The sequence below is a fragment of the Rhipicephalus sanguineus genome, chromosome 1, assembly GCF_013339695.2.
Source record: "Rhipicephalus sanguineus isolate Rsan-2018 chromosome 1, BIME_Rsan_1.4, whole genome shotgun sequence".
Lineage (NCBI taxonomy): Eukaryota > Metazoa > Arthropoda > Arachnida > Ixodida > Ixodidae > Rhipicephalus > Rhipicephalus sanguineus.
Window position 1 is genome coordinate 36906265 of NC_051176.1, and position 16730 is coordinate 36922994.

The 16730-nt window shown below is 46.7% G+C and overlaps 1 protein-coding gene across 1 annotated transcript in view; it reads right to left on the reverse strand.

Annotated features, from left to right (window-relative positions):
* Positions 1–7877: 7877 nt before the first annotated feature.
* LOC119390589 (telomere length and silencing protein 1 homolog) overlaps positions 7878–16730 on the reverse strand; it is a 57692-nt gene continuing 48839 nt past the window's right edge. The window contains exons 8-9 of the mRNA XM_037658186.2: positions 14049–14186; positions 7878–8062 (exon numbers count right to left, since the gene is read on the reverse strand). Of these exons, the coding sequence (XP_037514114.1) occupies positions 7965–8062; positions 14049–14186 (236 nt within the window). The 3' untranslated portion in view covers positions 7878–7964. The remainder of the gene's footprint in view (positions 8063–14048; positions 14187–16730) is intronic.

The following is a 16730-nucleotide window of genomic DNA, read 5'->3' on the forward strand; positions in this document are numbered from 1 at the left end:
TAACAGCGAGAACCCGCGCTGAATAGCGAGAACGGATGCAAAAGTCAAAGGAACCTCTTCACGTATTAAATGGGGGGAAAAAAGCACGGGCCGAGCGAGCCAAGCGTTTTCGATGCTGCTGGATGGCGGCGCATCTTCCTCTTCACAATGCTTTTAATTTAATGTAAATAATACAAGAACTTGATAAAACTTTGACAACCTGACGACGGACGCCCTAGTCGACGCTCTTGATCTCAGCAACACACTTGCAACTGACTTTGGAGGGCCCCTTTGCCGACAGTTTCCTCCTTAACACCTTAAACATGATTACCGGCGTAAAGATCGTTGCCGTGAAGAAGCCTGCTTTTATTTTAAATATCTTTCTAGATGTTCAGTTCCGCGGAATCCACACAATCACGCGCGCTGGTCTTTTCGCAATGCCATTGCTCAGCTGCCACAGAGCGGCGTTCGCAACGTGCCACGACTAAGGCCCCTATACCTATAGGGGCTTTAGCAACGACTAGAGTGCCTCGATGCGCGCGCCCCCGCCTAGAGTGGTGTCAGCTTTTGAAAGGGCAGGCGCCGCCTCCTCGGCCTTGGCGGCAGCGTGGCCGCCATTTTGAATCCCCCGCCCGGTCACTTATGCGTGGCGCGCGTGCTGTTTTTAGGTCGGTGCTCGTTTCCCTCCAGTTTTATGCGCTCGCTACCGTCACCATGGACGGGTGTTGCGTGCCGCAGTGCACCAATCATTCTAGAAACGCCGGGAGCTGTATCGTTTAGATGCGAAGTATCTTATGGCGGAGTTCAATCCGGTGGTGGTGGTGGTGGTGGTGTGCGGCTTGACCGCCCTTACTGCGCATGCGCATACCCTCACCACTCACCCTCTCCACTTCCCCTGTCCCCTCCCCTTTCCACTCTTCCTCTGAAACGCGGGCTAGACATGCCAAAATTCTCTCCTGCGCAACGCCGCGATGAGCTCCAGCGCATGCGCGTCCCCTCCCCCTCTCTCTCCTCTCCTACGCTGCCCCCCTCTCGCACGCCTGCCGACGGCGTTCCCCGCTCGCCCTCTGAGAATTAACGGCCAGGCTAGAGGGAAGACAAGACGCGCGTAGCGTTCCTCTTCGCGTTCCACGACGCGAGGTCTACCATGCCCAAAGAACGCCAACGGAACGCGATTGTGCAAGTGATCCGGCTTCGCATCGCCTCATGGTCCCCTTTAGCGGGAAATGGTGTAATTTTTTAGAAGATACGAGGTTTCTTTGGACAGTAAAAATCAAACGTGACAAGCGGCATCCGAAGAACACATTATGCACTTGCAGCAAGTTTTTTTTTTTTTTTCTGGGGTTTAACGTCCCATAACCACGATATGATTATGAGAGACGCCGTAGTGGAGGGCTCCGGAAATTTCGACCACCTGGGGTTCTTTAACGTGTACCTAAATCTAAGTACACGGGCCTCAAACATTTTCGCCTCCATCGAAAATGCAGCCGCCGCGGCCGGGATTCGATCCCGCGACCTTCGGGTCAGCAGTCGAGCGCCATAACCACTAGACCACCGTAGCGGGGCTTGTAGCGTAAGTTTCCGGCCGGTATTTCGAATGCACATGCAAGGATAACTTCTGCCGGTGTTAACCTTGCGTAATAAATGAGCAGACTGATATCAGCTACATGCTTAAAATGCTTTGGTTCACGTGTGCATGAATGCTGCATTTTTCTTCGCAAACATTCTTTACTGCACTTGGTTGGTCCTGCATCTGCCTTTGATTTTCGCTTTCGCTATTTTTGTAATTTGAAATGTATCATGGAATATATTATGCGCGTTTGTCTGCAGATCAGATCCTTCTTTTTTCCTAATAATAAATATTCGTGAGAATTTACGTCCCAAGAACCCCGATATGATTATGAGATGCACCGTATATAGTGGAAGGCTCCCGAAATTTTGACCGTCTGTTGTTCTTTAACGTGCACCTAAATCTAAGTACGCGGGCCTCTGTCATTTCACCTCCATCGAAATGGGGCCGCTGCGGCAGGGATTCCGTCCCGCAACCTTCGGGTCACCAGTCAAGCACCATAACTAAAACCACGGCGGGTTCTTGTTTTTTTATATTCCTTTCCTTGTTTCAAGTACGCCTTCTGTGCTGGTGTGATGGCCATGTAGGTATGTGTGCAGTTAAATGTTTTTATCCTTCCCCGTTTCTGTGTTTCAAGGTTACATTTTCGTCCTTTCTTAAATAATTACGCAGTTCCTGTTTTTTAATAATTTACGATCACTGTGAATCGACTAGTGGCAGTTGTGTGTTATTGTGTAATTTGCGTTTTATTTATGTAATTGCTTCTGTCAGCGCAGCACTAATGTGCACAAATAAATGGCCTGTACACTGGATATTAACACACACACACATTCAGTATCTCATTTCTTTGAGCAAGCATAATTTATTCATTAATAATGTAAGCCCTGAAAGCTCATACAGGAATGCGCATACAAACAGTTCTCGCGAAGCGTCTATACAGAGAAGACGCATGAAAACAACAAGAAGACGGGGAAGCGCGGTTTTGCATTGCCTCCAAGATCGGAGGCACCTCACCTGGTTTTTAGATGCGAAGTATCTTAAGGCGGAGCTCAATCCGGTGGTGGTGGTGGTGTGCGGCGTGACCACCCTTACTGCGCATGCGCATACCCTCTCCACACACCCTCTCCCCTTCGCCTCCCACTTTCCCTCTTCCCTTCCCCTCTCCACTTCCCTCCCCTTTCCACTCTTCCTCTGAAACGCGGGCTAGACATGCCGAAATTCTCTCCTGCGCAACGCCGCGATGAGCTCGAGCGCATGCGCGTCCCCTTCTCTCTCCTCTCCTACGCTGCCCCCCTCTCGCCCGCCTGTCGACCGCGTTCCCCGCTCGCCCTGTGAGAATTAACGGCCAGGCTAGATGAAAGATACGACGCGCGTAGCTCGGTGTAGCGTAGCGTCCCTTTTCGCGTTCCACGACGCGAGGTCGGTAGCATGCCCAACGAACGCCAACGGAACGCGATCGTGCAAGTGCTCCGGCTTCGCATCGCCTCATGGTCCCCTTTAGCGGGAGATGGTGTAATTTTCACTGCCTCTGTGATCTGCCCACTTTTGACCAAGCCACGATGTCATGTGATAACGGCATCATATGACGTCACGCCAAAATTTGTGAAGCCATGATGACGTCATATAGTGACGTCATCACGTGACGATGATTTTTTTGCATCCCTCGGCCCCAACGTCGTGGTACGCTGACGCCGTAGACGCGGGACGCCGACGGTGAAATTTCGCGTTTGATGAGGCATTTAAGGCTTTCGCCTTAAGAAATACGTCCGCCACAGTAGTTTAGTGGTGACGGAGCTAGGCTGCTGACCCGAAAGTCACGGGTTCGATCCCGGCCGCGGCGGTCGCATTTAGGTGGAGGCGAAATGCTAGAGGCCCGTGTACTGTGCGATGTCAGTGCAGGTTAAAGAACACCAGATGGCCAAAATTCATGGAGCCCTCGACTACGGCGTGCCTCATAATCATATCATGGTTCTGGTAAGTAAAACCCCAGATATTATTATTAATAAGAGAGACAAATAAACGACGCCGTGCATCTGCCGCACAAACTGTAAAACAGTATTGGAAATATGCAATAATATGCAATAATATGCATGCAGTTGGGCATGCGAGAAAACCTGCAGATACAGAAAAAGAAAGTGCAGGTACAAAAAGAAGGAAAAATGCACTGATATTGCGCGCATGCAAAGTTTTACGGCATACTACTCAACAACGTATTCATTGTTTTGATAAGGACTCAGGGTGCAACTCGAGTGCCGATACAGTAGCGGCTACAGATTGTGAGCAAGAAATGTCAGCAATAATAATGATAAAGAAGCTTTTGTTTCATTTCAGCAGGATATTCGCACCATACTGACCCTCGGCCCTTTATTCTGTGCACAATATGTATGATACCATTTATAATAAACGAGTAAATTGTTTGCAAACTTGGCAAAATGAGCCACCCTAATCGCGCTTAGGTAGCTTCGCAACACTAAATTGTGTGTGTTCAGATACATATGCTGACATATATACAAATACTTTAAACGATTGTTTGTGTATTTGGAATGCAGAGCTTACGAGAAAATTAAGTAAGGCTTTAGACTGTCGCTTCCGGCGTAAGGAAGAGGATTCGTTTTCAACATAAGAGAGTCTACGTCTACCTCTATCGCATAACACATGCACAGGCCGTCAGCTTACATGAATTACATGCTTCCTTGATAAACATTTAGGCAACAACAGCAATAAAAGCTGCCCAAGCTTCAAAAAAGAAAAGAAAAAGAGAAAGCTCACTAGCGTGCACTTATTTCCGGACGTATCGGCGCACCGCAAGCGCTTTGTGTAGCGCGTTTCGCATGCTGCCGAGCTGCGCCGGGATTCGCAATGGCGGCCGTCGTAGCAGACGACGCGCCTGTCCTCACCCTCAGTAGGCGATTGTACGCGTCACGTTTGTTTAGGTGCGCGCGGCTGGGGACGCTAGAGCTAGAGCACACGAAAGCCTCAACCACAGACTAGCAGACGAATAATTTCTTCCCACTTACCACTAATCCCTGTCTTTCCTTTCTTTCGTTTTTTCCTTTCTCTCAGTGGAAGAGGAAACTTGCAATGAGGCGTGACATTCCTGAAGCACCAAGGCTTCTCCAAGCCTTGGTGCTGATCCTGCACCTTTGTATGAATGTGGAGGGGTGAACACGCTTAGAGCGAGAAAAGCAGTCGGGGAAGGAGAAGTTTTACAGGTGTTTGCAAAGGTGGGCGCCAGGGGCAACACGCTCAACGACGGAGTTGCTTTGTCGGCGCTTTCGGGAAACGGGAGACAGCATGAACGAATGGATTCGCAGCGCGCCGTTGAGTACACAACGAGCGCGTAGCAATGGGCATTTCTGAGAACGCGTCCTCCGCTCCCGTCGTAGTGTGATGACGTTAAGAGGCCTCAACTAGTCGAGAGGGTGTTGGCCAGGGCACGGCCGGTCTGGAGGCGCGCGCTCAAGGAACGAGCGCGCGCCTCCAGACCGGCCGTGGTTCATAGAAGCTGTTTGGCCCTGTGACCCCCCCCCCCCCCAAAAAAAAAAAAAAAAAAACATGGCGCGCGTCAAGTCATCACCACTGCCCATGCGCAGGCTAGTCTCCCGAAAAAAAAAAGCGCATTGTTATCCTATCGTGCGCATCTCTTGCGCGCGCAAACGCACGCATCTCTCTTAGGTTCAGCGCATGCGCAGTCTCGCTCTCTCTCACCAGTTGCGTGCGCAAGGCCGCTAGCTTTAGATAGTTACGGAAATACGGTACGCAAATACGCTACCGTATGACGGTACCGCTCCTCCTTTTCAGGTCGTCGACCTTTTGCCCGTGAAGGCACCCCAACACCACAAAAGCTTTTTCAAAATTTACTGTGGGGTTGTCACGGCTTATTGTTGCCTGTCAGCCCACGCATTGTTAACGAGACACCTGCCGTATGGGGTACGCATTGTCACTGGAACGGGGAGCGGCAAAAGCACAACCAGCGTGAAAGGAGGAACGCTACCGCACTGCCTTACCGTATTTCCGTAACTTGCTAAAACTCTCTAATTACTTTTGCGGCGATGGTGTGTGCAAAGGAGCCGCACTTTATAATAGCGGACATGTGTCCGATGTCACAGCTGTGTGGGACGACAATGTCACCATACGCGCCAAGTGTTTGCCACAGACAAGCGTCAACAAGCTTCCCTACGAAGTGGAGCTCATCGTAAGTACACCGCTTTCTTTATAACGTCCCGACCACTAACGCCTGCATGCGTTGACGCGTGAACCAACGTTTTTTCTCAACGCAGTAGCTTCGTGGCGTATAGATTTCACAGGTGCGGCCACGCGAAGGGTCAGCGTTGGTAAAACTTTGAAACCAGCACGATAAACTTGTGAAAAAATAAACGATAAACTTGTCATCGTGGGTGCAGAAGCGCACAGCGAACATTCTGCACCGATTATCGCATTCCAGTGCCATCAATAGGTAGAATGCAGCCGATTTGGTACAGCACACGTGTGATTACACGGCGCTTTCGTAAAGGAGCCGTCACCTGCCCCACATTCTCTGGCATTGCGCTTCGCGCCATTCGTTTTTCAAGAGAGCCTAGGCATCGCCTCTTATCAGTAATAACAACCTCATGTGAATTGTAGCGCCTGCAGGCGAGGCGACCACGTGTAAACGTAGTAGCGCTCGCTAAAGACGTAGCGACATAAATGGAGAAATAAAAACACGGTAATCGTTCTAACACTGCCGTAAACAAAGCGCGATTGCTTGCCTTCTGCGTCGTACAGCCGCAATCCGCCGTCGCTCTCGCTCATGAATTAGCACCGGAAACCTGTAGAAGTGCGTTCCTGGCGATTTTTTCTGTGTGTTTGAGCAGCCGACAACGCAGCAGTTATTTTTTGACATCGCTGAGGCCCGACAGAGTCGTTAAATCACGATGAAAACACATCCATCCATGCATCGCGTAGACGCTCGCGGGAACACTGCTCGCCGGGACCCATCAGCGCTTCCGAGCCGTGGCGGCAGATGGCGTCGTCGGCGCTTTGCGCATCGCCTATTGTGTAGTAGTACAAGACGATTAATTTTTCTGCGTGTTTGTAGTATCTGTGCTCTGTCTTGTAACATGGGGGTGGGGAATCTTTTCTGGCATATTTTCCGCATATAAACCTCACAACTTTCTCTGCACTCGCTCAAGTTTCAGAATGTCATTTTTATACTCGGTTACAAGTCAAGAGCAGTGCAGCTTTTCGCCGTCAAAGGACCCCCCTCCAGCCAATGGTGTCGCTGCGTCAATGTGATGTCGCGGTCGCTTAGTGACATGCTTTGAGATTCCTCTCGTGAGCGCGGCATGAAGGCGGCCGGCCGTGATGTCACGATGATACGGCAACGCCATTGGCTGGAGGAGGGTCCTCTGATGGTGAAAAGCCACACTGCTCTTGACTTGTAACCGAGTATAGTACGCGGGTCCCAGACTTCAGCAGAATATTCTAATTTAGATCTCACTATTGCATTGTAGGCTAATATTTTATTTCTTAGAGGCGTGCGTTTAAGGTTCATCTTTACGAACCATAGTTTCTTTAATGCCGCTGAGCACATATTTGAGATATGTGTTGGCCATGTGAGTTGATTGGTAAGAGTAATGCCAAGATACTTATATTTTTCGACTTCGGTTACAGTTCTGTTTTTAAGCTGATAATGAAAATTTCTGGGAGATTTCTTTCTTGTTACGCGTAGCAGTACAGCCTTTTCTGCATTGAGCATTACTAAGGGCTAAAATTACTTTCCTTTTTTCAGCCTTAGGTTTGCTACTCACATAAAACTTTCATAGGCAAAACATCAATACTACACCGAGTTATGAAAGCAAAGATGAGCCTTTGGCGCCATTTATTTTAACGTTGCAACAAGTGTATTTATTGCGCATTCTTGTCATGTTGCAGCTGGTATTGTATGGGGAGGTGGGACCAGTCAAGTTGCCTTTAACCAGCTTTATTCCCGCCATCCTTGCTATTTATGCATGTTATGTACATACGTGGTAATAAACTGCAAACTTTGTTTGGCTAATAAAATGCAATATTCAGCGTGCACAGAGGCAGTCACATTTTTGCACAACCTGTGGGTAAATGCCTGGGCGTCAAATGCTGTCACACTGTCCCTCTCACTTTCATTGGACACCACTAAGAGCTGTGTAGGCTAATTTAATTGCTCAACTTGTTACACCTACATCACGGCCAATCATTGAGAACTCAAGGTGATTAGATCACACTGACCACCACAATGTGGTAGCATTGTAAAACAGTTATACAAGAAGCATGTCAGCGAAAGAAAGGTGTAGACTCTAGTTGAAGCAACAAGTGAAACAGGACCACATGTAGGGTTTATGAGCATAAAGATAAGCAAATGATTCGCCAAGCGAAATATCTGCAGCTGTTATCTGAAGGCTTAGTAGCGTCTGAACTGCTTCTTGAACTTCTCAAAGTGAAAGTCATCAGTGGCCTTTTCATCATCGTTTCCTCTGGACCTGGACGATCCTTTGCCACCTGCATGGTAAACAGGCATTGCATGTCATCACAGCATTTCTTTTCTTTTGCAATGGCTACAGTGCTTTGTTTTTTTTCACCACCCTCACATTTCTGTAAGGGCTATTAAAAGCTCTCATACACCTGCAGTTAGGAACATTGCTGTAACCGTCTTCTAGTATATTACTAATACTATATGGTTGAAATTACATACAGAAACCAAGCTGGAGTCACCTTTCAAAATAAATAAGTACAAAGTACTTATACATATATTCATTGCTGGAAACTGAATATCTGCATAAGCTTTTTCCGTCATATTCAACAACAACAAAAAAATGCACAATATTAATACCCATGTCTGGCATCATGAGACAGATATCTCTTTGAAAAATCAAATCGCATCAACCACATAAATTGCTGCCAACAAACAACAGGCCAGCTAAATTGCTTTGCTAAATATTATAACAAAATTTATCGGTGCTGTTGCAGCAGTCCTAACAGGTCATCTTACGAAAAGTGCTATTTCCTCAGATTTTCATTTCTGCAAGAGAAACATATAAAAGAAAGCTGCAGAGGATCCTAAGCATATTATTACAAGAATATGCTTAAAGGGACACTAAAGGCAGATAACAGTTTATGTCAGAGTGAAAGGTCATTGTGTGAGAACGTCTAAAACGTGGACAGTATCAACAGCAGTGCTCTAGTAATCAAGAAATTAAGGTCAATGTAGGACACGATGTGTGCATCGAGCGGGATATTTTGGAAATGATCCCGATGACGTCAAGAGTGCCGAATACAATTAATCATTAGTAATCAAACTATAGTTACGGTAAAAAAAAGAACCTTTTGTGCATCACAAGACATAATAAAATGCTGCTTCTTAATTTCTGTTTGATTCATGGAAAAAAGAACCTCTTGAGTTACCATGGAGAATGGCGCGAGGGGTTCAAAAGTTCCATTTTCGCAAAGCTGTGCATCTCAGTGGTAGTTTCAGTATTGCATACTGTTGCATCTGCTTGGCTCTCACTATTTTCGCACTGATCATGCTCTACTGCTGCTTCTGGCCAAGCTAAGCTCCATGACAAAGAACTGTACAGTTTCGGAGCGGCCTGTGGCTGCGTCTTGGCAAAGTTGATGGCCGCTGTTGCACAAGAAACCGTAGCGTTGACGGTCGGGCAGTAAAGGCGGGCAACATTGGGCACGGCAACTGCTACGTCAGAAGACCCGTTCAGGCGAGTGATTTGAAGTGCGCTAGCACTGTGCGGACCACTAAAACATGACTTTCTTTCAAAATAAGCATTTCCTTGGTGCGAAACAAGCACTATGAGGTTTCTGGAATGCTATTTCAACAATCAACGTCGACTTAATATTTGCCTGTAGTCTCCCTTTAAGGATCCTTTGCGAAACGCTTGAAAGCTTCACCAACATAGCCAAGTAACATTTTCGCGTTAAAAAAGTTAACTGGAAAATTTGAACAGAAGCTTTTCACAGGGACCTTTATGCGCTGCCATTACATAACATGGACTGTGCAAATAATCAAAATACAAGCAGAGGCCCATGAAATTAAATGATCTGGTGTATAAAATTAGGAATGATGATAAAGACAGAGACAAGCACAGACTGTCAACTGAAGGTCTATTATTAGAGCATCTTACATACTTGGGGATAGTTGAGAGGGAAAAATACACAACTGGCTACACCCCCCCCCCCCCCCCCAAATTTTTGACAACCAATACATGATGCTCTTGAGAATGACTCACTGACGCCTTCCATGTGTGCCATTTGCCAGGAATTGAAGATGGCATTAGATGGCTTATTGATGCATGCGCCCCGTTCCCGCGTCATTTTCTCTGCTTCGAGAATCACTGGGGTGTGACCTTTCAACATTTGCAAATTTAAGCGAATGCGAATTATCATCCCAGTCGCACAACTCGATTCTCGGAATGGCACGACTGCCTGTTCGTGACGTCTTGCACATGTGCAGCTTTTGAAAAATGGTGTTTTGGTTATAGTGCAGCGCTGCTCCGGTGATTTAAGTTATAAGCGGTCTACACTGTAAAAGACAGGTAGTCTAACCAGCACTGCACAAGTGCACACGTTTTCCTTTATCTATGCATAGTTACAGCCACTGTAGCATCCTTAGGTTACATACGCCGTAACCTCAGAAATTCTCCAGCTAATATTCGTAAACTAGCTTACCTCACATTTGCTCACCTATAACTTGAGTTCGCGTCCTCCATTCGATCTCCATATCATAATAACATGGTCACCGTACTAGAATCCATCCAAAATAGGGCAGCACGGTTTATCTCGCGAAACTATAGTTACCATTCAAGTGTCATGCAAATTAAAACTGATTTTTCCCTACAGTCATTAGGTACGTGCCGTGACATACCCCTACTCACATTATTCCCCAAGTATGCACATTCTAATATGCCATGTTCATTTCATCTCAATGTCCCATCTCGAATGTCCAACAAATTGCATAATAGTAATTTAATCTTTACATGCATATATGGTGACACTTTAACATTCAATTCATCAGGACTTCCACGTGCCACTAGATTATGGAATAACCTGCCCAACAACTTCATTGTCCAACCCTGATACATTCCATCACCAATTGCACATTTTCGCTAAGGTCGTCCATTAACAAGGCTAGATTTGCATATACATATCAGTATTACGTATGTATCATGTATTTATTCTGTATGTATTATGCATTTTGTATGAAGTGTTTAAATTTTCTGTGATGTACAGTCGTTTCTTTCTGTTCTTTGATACCAGTTTATTTTGTGTTGAATGATGTGATTTTCGAGCCCCCCAGACACAATGCCCAAAGGGCCTGTAAGGTACTTCAAATAAATAAATAAATAATGTGTGCCCATGAGGATAGAAGGATAGATGTCGCTCGTAATTGTAGGACACATGCTAGGACGTTTTGACTCAGTTTCGTTTTCGAAATATGAAAACACTATGTTTGGCCACGGCCGGACTACAGTGGCGGCACGCGCGCACTTCCTTACGGCCTGCGCACCCAAGGAGGGAACAATAGGGCAAATTCTTCACAGCTCGTTGCAGCGGTCGCCGTGTGGGGGCGCTTCGAACCAACCCTCTACTCTCCCAACCCTCCTCTTTCTCAGTCGACGTCTCGCCTCTGGCTTTTCTCTCTAATTTCCTACTATTCTTTTAATCCCTCCTTACCCCCTCCCCTACAGGGCGCTTAGCCGTGTCGCCACTGGGCAGACAGAAATTAGCGCCCTTTCTCCTTTCCTTAAGGACAGTGAACCGACCACGCTTGCCGCACGTGTTTTGGATCTGCCGTGGAATATCACCGATACCAATGAATACATTCGCTGCTATATTTCAACAAGTAAGTATACTTGTTGTGCGCTTCAGTTGCATAATTTTCTCAATCGATTTCTGATTGCGTCGTTATAATATTTTCATGGTGCATCGGGTTAAACTGGTACACGTGGACTGGCCGGCATCGAAATGGTGTACTGCTGCGTGCCCTTTTGCCGCTCGCGCCCTGGGAAAAGCCCAGGTGTTTCATTTCACCAATTTCCGAGTGACGGAGATTTGTGCGCCAAATGGCAAAGGAACATTGCTAGGAAGGATTTAACTATCAACGATAAGTCGCCGTCAACGGTCGTGTGTAGCCAGCACTTCCTTCCGACTGACTACACTTCCGGGTGCCGCATAAAGAAACTTTTGCCTGGCGCTGTGCCGACAGTTTGACGCTGTGCCGATCAAGGCTGCCCTTGATCGGATTGTGAAGGCTAAGTCATTATGCCCAAAAGAAGCCGAAACGCCCGATGTTGATGCTGAGCAAGTGGCAGCCACACTGTCTGAAAAATTTCACGACGAGCTGGAAGACCTAACGCAATGTCATGCCCCTACACCAAGGTCGGTGACTTACTCGGGTTTGTCATATGTTGGCGGCTACATTGCCAAGTTAATAACAGATTTTGGTTGCGGATCCTGTGAAATCCTAGTCACAACATGCAACAAAGACAATCCTTTGTACGTACTGTTGCAAGGCCAAGACAAGAGCGGGCTATGTTATCCAAGGCCAGAGTTTCTTGCTCTTTTGAACAATTTAATTAATTTGTTTGACCGCGTGGCAACGCATCTGCCAAGAACGAATACGCTGGAAGTTCTTCAGCTACTCGTCGAGCGTCGGCTCGAACGCGCGCCAGTACTAAACTGTCCAGAGTGTGTTGACGACAGCCACGCAAAACGGTCCGCAGCTCTAATTGCGGAAAAATTCATGAGAATACTTCTCATCAACCACACGAAGAAAATCACCGACTCACAAGAGAAGCCCTCCAATTATGCACACAAACCGTCCAGAAAATTAATAAGATTGTGACCAAACGAACTTTCCTTTCTCGACGAGAAAGCAAAAAAGAAAAAAAGTCCTTCTGCGAGTTGCTTGTTTACGTAGTAATGCCTATTGTGTTTTTATTTTTTTACCTTCGTACTGAAATTTGCTAAAGTGAATGTTTGAAGTGCAGCATGTATTATTCAATAAAAGCTATTCGAAACAATAAATTCGCATATTTTTTCTTCGTGTGCCTCGCGTTAAAATGTTTTTTTTTTTTTCAAACGTTTATGATTCGGCGCTTCACGAATATAATGTTACGCTCCTGGACCCTATTAGGCAGGAAATTCAGAAGGGGGAAGGAATCTCCTATGTTTGAAGACGCCCATGTAAATTAGCACGGAGAAGTATCACCTGTAGCCAGGGCAGGGTTAGAAGAGCGGCAAGTGAGCGCGCGCCTTTCCTCTACCCCGGCCGTGCTGTAGCTTAACTGGCGAGGGTTGGGCCGCAGCGCCACAACTAGCGGTGGTGAAAGGTGGGAACTAGACCCGAAGAGCAGGCCGTAAGGGACTGCGCCCCTCTAGTCCCCTCTAGTCCGGCCGTGGTTTGGCGCAGCTTTGGCACAGAATAGCGAAAATGTAACATGATGTCGCAAGATTTGACTTTTGGAGCAGTTTGGCGCAACTGGCGCAGCTATCACATCACTGACATTGTGAACGAGAGGGCACATTCATGCTGTTGTTGCTTCCGTTTCTCAATGGCTATTGCAGTTTCGATAGAGTTGTGGGGTGCTCCGTCGACTCGATAGACTACTCACTCAATGGCCTTTGAAACGTCCCGTGTAGCGGCTCTTGCTTGACCATTGAGTCAATACACTATCGGTTGGAAGGTCTTCCAAATGCCCATGTGACACGGGTACAAAGCAAGCAAAATATGAACTTTGGCGCAGTTGGCGCAAAATGCACATGAATGGGCACAGTAAGGCACAGATAGGTAGGACTGTAGTAAAATGCGCAAATGGGGCAGTTGGACCATCACCGCTGTATATCATATGGCACATCACCAGTAGTGATCATTAGTTGGCAAACTCACTCATGAGTCGACTCACTCAGGCTCAGATTAGGCCGTGAGTCTGAGTCTGAGCGAGTCCTGTTGAGGAAAATTTTGGTGAGTCTGAGTCCGAGTGAGCCCTAGGCGCAAAACACATTTTTTGAGTGAGTCTGAGTGAGATTCACATTTTGTTTTGCTGACCTACAGTAGTGATGTCAGTAAAAGCATCGACGCAGTCCTGTTTCTCCACATGTTATTGGCATAGGAAGGATGCAACACATTACACAGCATTGACTGAGCTTCGAGTAATGATTGTGTTTGGGTCAAGACTGCTTCTGAAATATTTGTGCCCAAAAGCAAATTAAGTGCGTAGCAGAAAAATAAAAAATGCTATTCTTGCCCCTCCCCATTGGCCACCTTGCACACATGTCTAGAAAAGCTCCCACTTTCAAATGCAATGCAATCCAATTCTTCCATAATTATTGCTAGTCACTGCATGACAGAGATGCTTAAAGCTAGCTAACAGCTTCATTTAATGGCAAAACATCAGAAATAAAAGGAAATGATAAGACACGAGTCATGAGACATAAAAAGACAAGGTTAAAAGAAACAATGCTGTGCCCCAAATACCTCTGCCCTGGCGTCCTGGAATCTGGTCTGCAACTCCTTCGGCTTCTGCGATGACCACAACAGGCTTTGGGGGCGGAGGCTCTTTCTCACGAACAGGGCGCCGCAGGTGGCGTGTCCGGTTGCCATCATCAATGTTGACTGGATAAAAAGGATGGCTATTTGTCAAAAATAATGGACTCACATCAAAAAGGTCAGAGGGGTATAAACTAACCACCTACTTTTGTTTTTACCATGGCCTCAGAGATTGCGCGCCGGCAGACAAACCTGCCGGCACGCATTCTCGGAGGCCAAGGTTAGAGTGTCTCGATGCCAGCGAGAAGCGCTGGCAGCGCTAGCATCGAGGAGATGCCCTAGACGCACTTTGGCTTTCACTTCGTGTTATCAGTGTTCTGTGGTGTTAGCGTGCGACGGCTCATTGTCGGAGTCGTGCAGCTTCCATGTGCACCAACGCAGTTTCTCCGCCACCTACTGCTTTGGAGTGTGATAGCATCAACAAATAAACCTGCTACAATAAGCGCCGCAGAAAGACAGTGATGTCGACGGGCGAATGTCGTGCCTTCGTGGAGAGACAGAGGTACGAGGCCAGCGGTACGCGGAACGCCTTCTCAAGCTACAAATCTCTACCTCCCGTTTTGCTGAAGCACAGTGTGCTAGTGTATGCATGAGCACAGGCGTAGGTTACCCTATTGCTCGGGAGCACACATCGTGCCATGTCTTTCCTCAATTAACGACGCTTTGAAGAAGTGGATATTGAGTACCAGTGTTTATTATGTGCTTGTTGATGCCATCTTTGCATGGGATTCATGATATGCTGTGTCCTGGTACATGTTAACAACTTCAGCTACCATAATAATTAAACCAAGATCATGGGCGTTAGTCATCGCGATGAAGATGCGCCACTAGGCGTCAACGTGGGTGTATCCACGTCAAACGGTGCTATAGCTGCCAAACACCAATAGACATTGTACAAGTTCTCGTAGAACAATGCACAATAAACAATCAACTACTTCTGTGAAGACACGTTTGAAGTATTCCACAAACAAACATTGGCATGAGTCAATAACCTTTTTTGCATTGCTTACTTGATATCAGTGTTGGTGGTAACGCGTTACACTTCCAGGTAACTTAGGAACGTACTCATTACCATTTCAGAACTGCAACAGGTAACATACTTACGTTAACATTTTTCGGTAACGTGAAATGTCATGTTACTTGTCACTTTTTATTCCAGTTATCCTGGAAGTTTCACACAAAACTTCGCTTCGTCACTTTCACAGCGCTCGGCCCTGCTTTCATTTGTCGCAGCGGGGCACTCCTGCCGGCCCGCCATGCGTTGAGTACCATCCAATGCATTCGTCAAGCGCCCATTTATCATGGGTGCGGATGTATTCATTAAAGAAGCAAGGTAAGCTGTCCGATGACAGCTTTGTAGTGCAGCTGTTTCCTCAATTCTACAATAAGTTGTAGTTACAGTAAAAGCTCGTTAATTCGACTCTCGTTAATTCGGAAAATCGGTTAATTCGGACACGTCATCTGGTCCCTGTAAATATACGCATCACTCTATGAGACTGGGCGCTCATTATTTCGGACAGATTTGACCGCAAATCGGATAATTTGGCGACTTTCGGGCCGCTGGCGAGGCTCGAAAACGAAAAAAGAACAATTCGGAACAAAAGTGAAGCTCAAACGCAGCATCGCCATGGACATCAATTATTGACTTGGCTTGGATTGAGACTGGTTGAACGCCTTTTTTTCGCGTGTGGGTTTTGTTGCTTTGTTCCCGTTGGTGTGCTGCATCGTTGATCGCCGATTTATCGAGGAACGTTTCTGTACGGCTCCTTTAGCTTGATCGTTGCTGGTGCTTTTGTGCTGACTTCTCGTGCGACCGCACTCTCCGCCGATGGCAACGCCGGCGAAGCGGCCCAAGTACGAGGCCAAGGACTTCACCACCAAAGTAGAAATTTTGCGTGCTCTGAATAACGGGCTCTCCCGACAAGAAGTGATGAAGAGTGATGAAAGGGGATCCTTCAATCGGCGGCAAGAAGCAAGGAACGAGTAACGTACTTTTATCCCCCAACGTGACGGGAACAGAGCGCTTGCCGCTTCTCGTTATCGGAAAGGTTCAAAAGCCACGCTGCTTTAAGAACATCAACAATCTTCCCGTGGATTACCGTGCCAACCGAAAAGCGTGGATGACGGGTGAAACTTTTGCGGTACTGCAGACATCATGCGAGCTGCTGAGCACCTTGAAGGGCTCAGAAAAATTGTGTCCGCGCGAATTTCTGCTCGAAAACAGACAAGCATCCGCGATTACTTTGTTAAGTAAAGGTATGTTGAAAAAACTCGTGCATTTATTGTGTTTATTTCGACCATTCGATAATTCGGACATTCGGTTAATTCGGACATTTTTTCCGGTCCCTAGAAATCCGAATTAACGAGCTTTTACTGTATTAGAAAGTTCTCCTTGCAATACTCAAGTACTGGTTATTAACTTTGTTTCCAAAATGCAATTTGCTTCTTTCTATCAGAAACTGTGTGTATATACTTCTATAGTTACTCAATTTTCTTTTGTGAAGAGCACTGATGATGAAATCTCATTTTGTGCTTAATGCCACAATGAGAAAAATGGCTTTCGGCATTAACCCATATATGCCCAGTGTCCTACATGTAGGACGCTTCTTT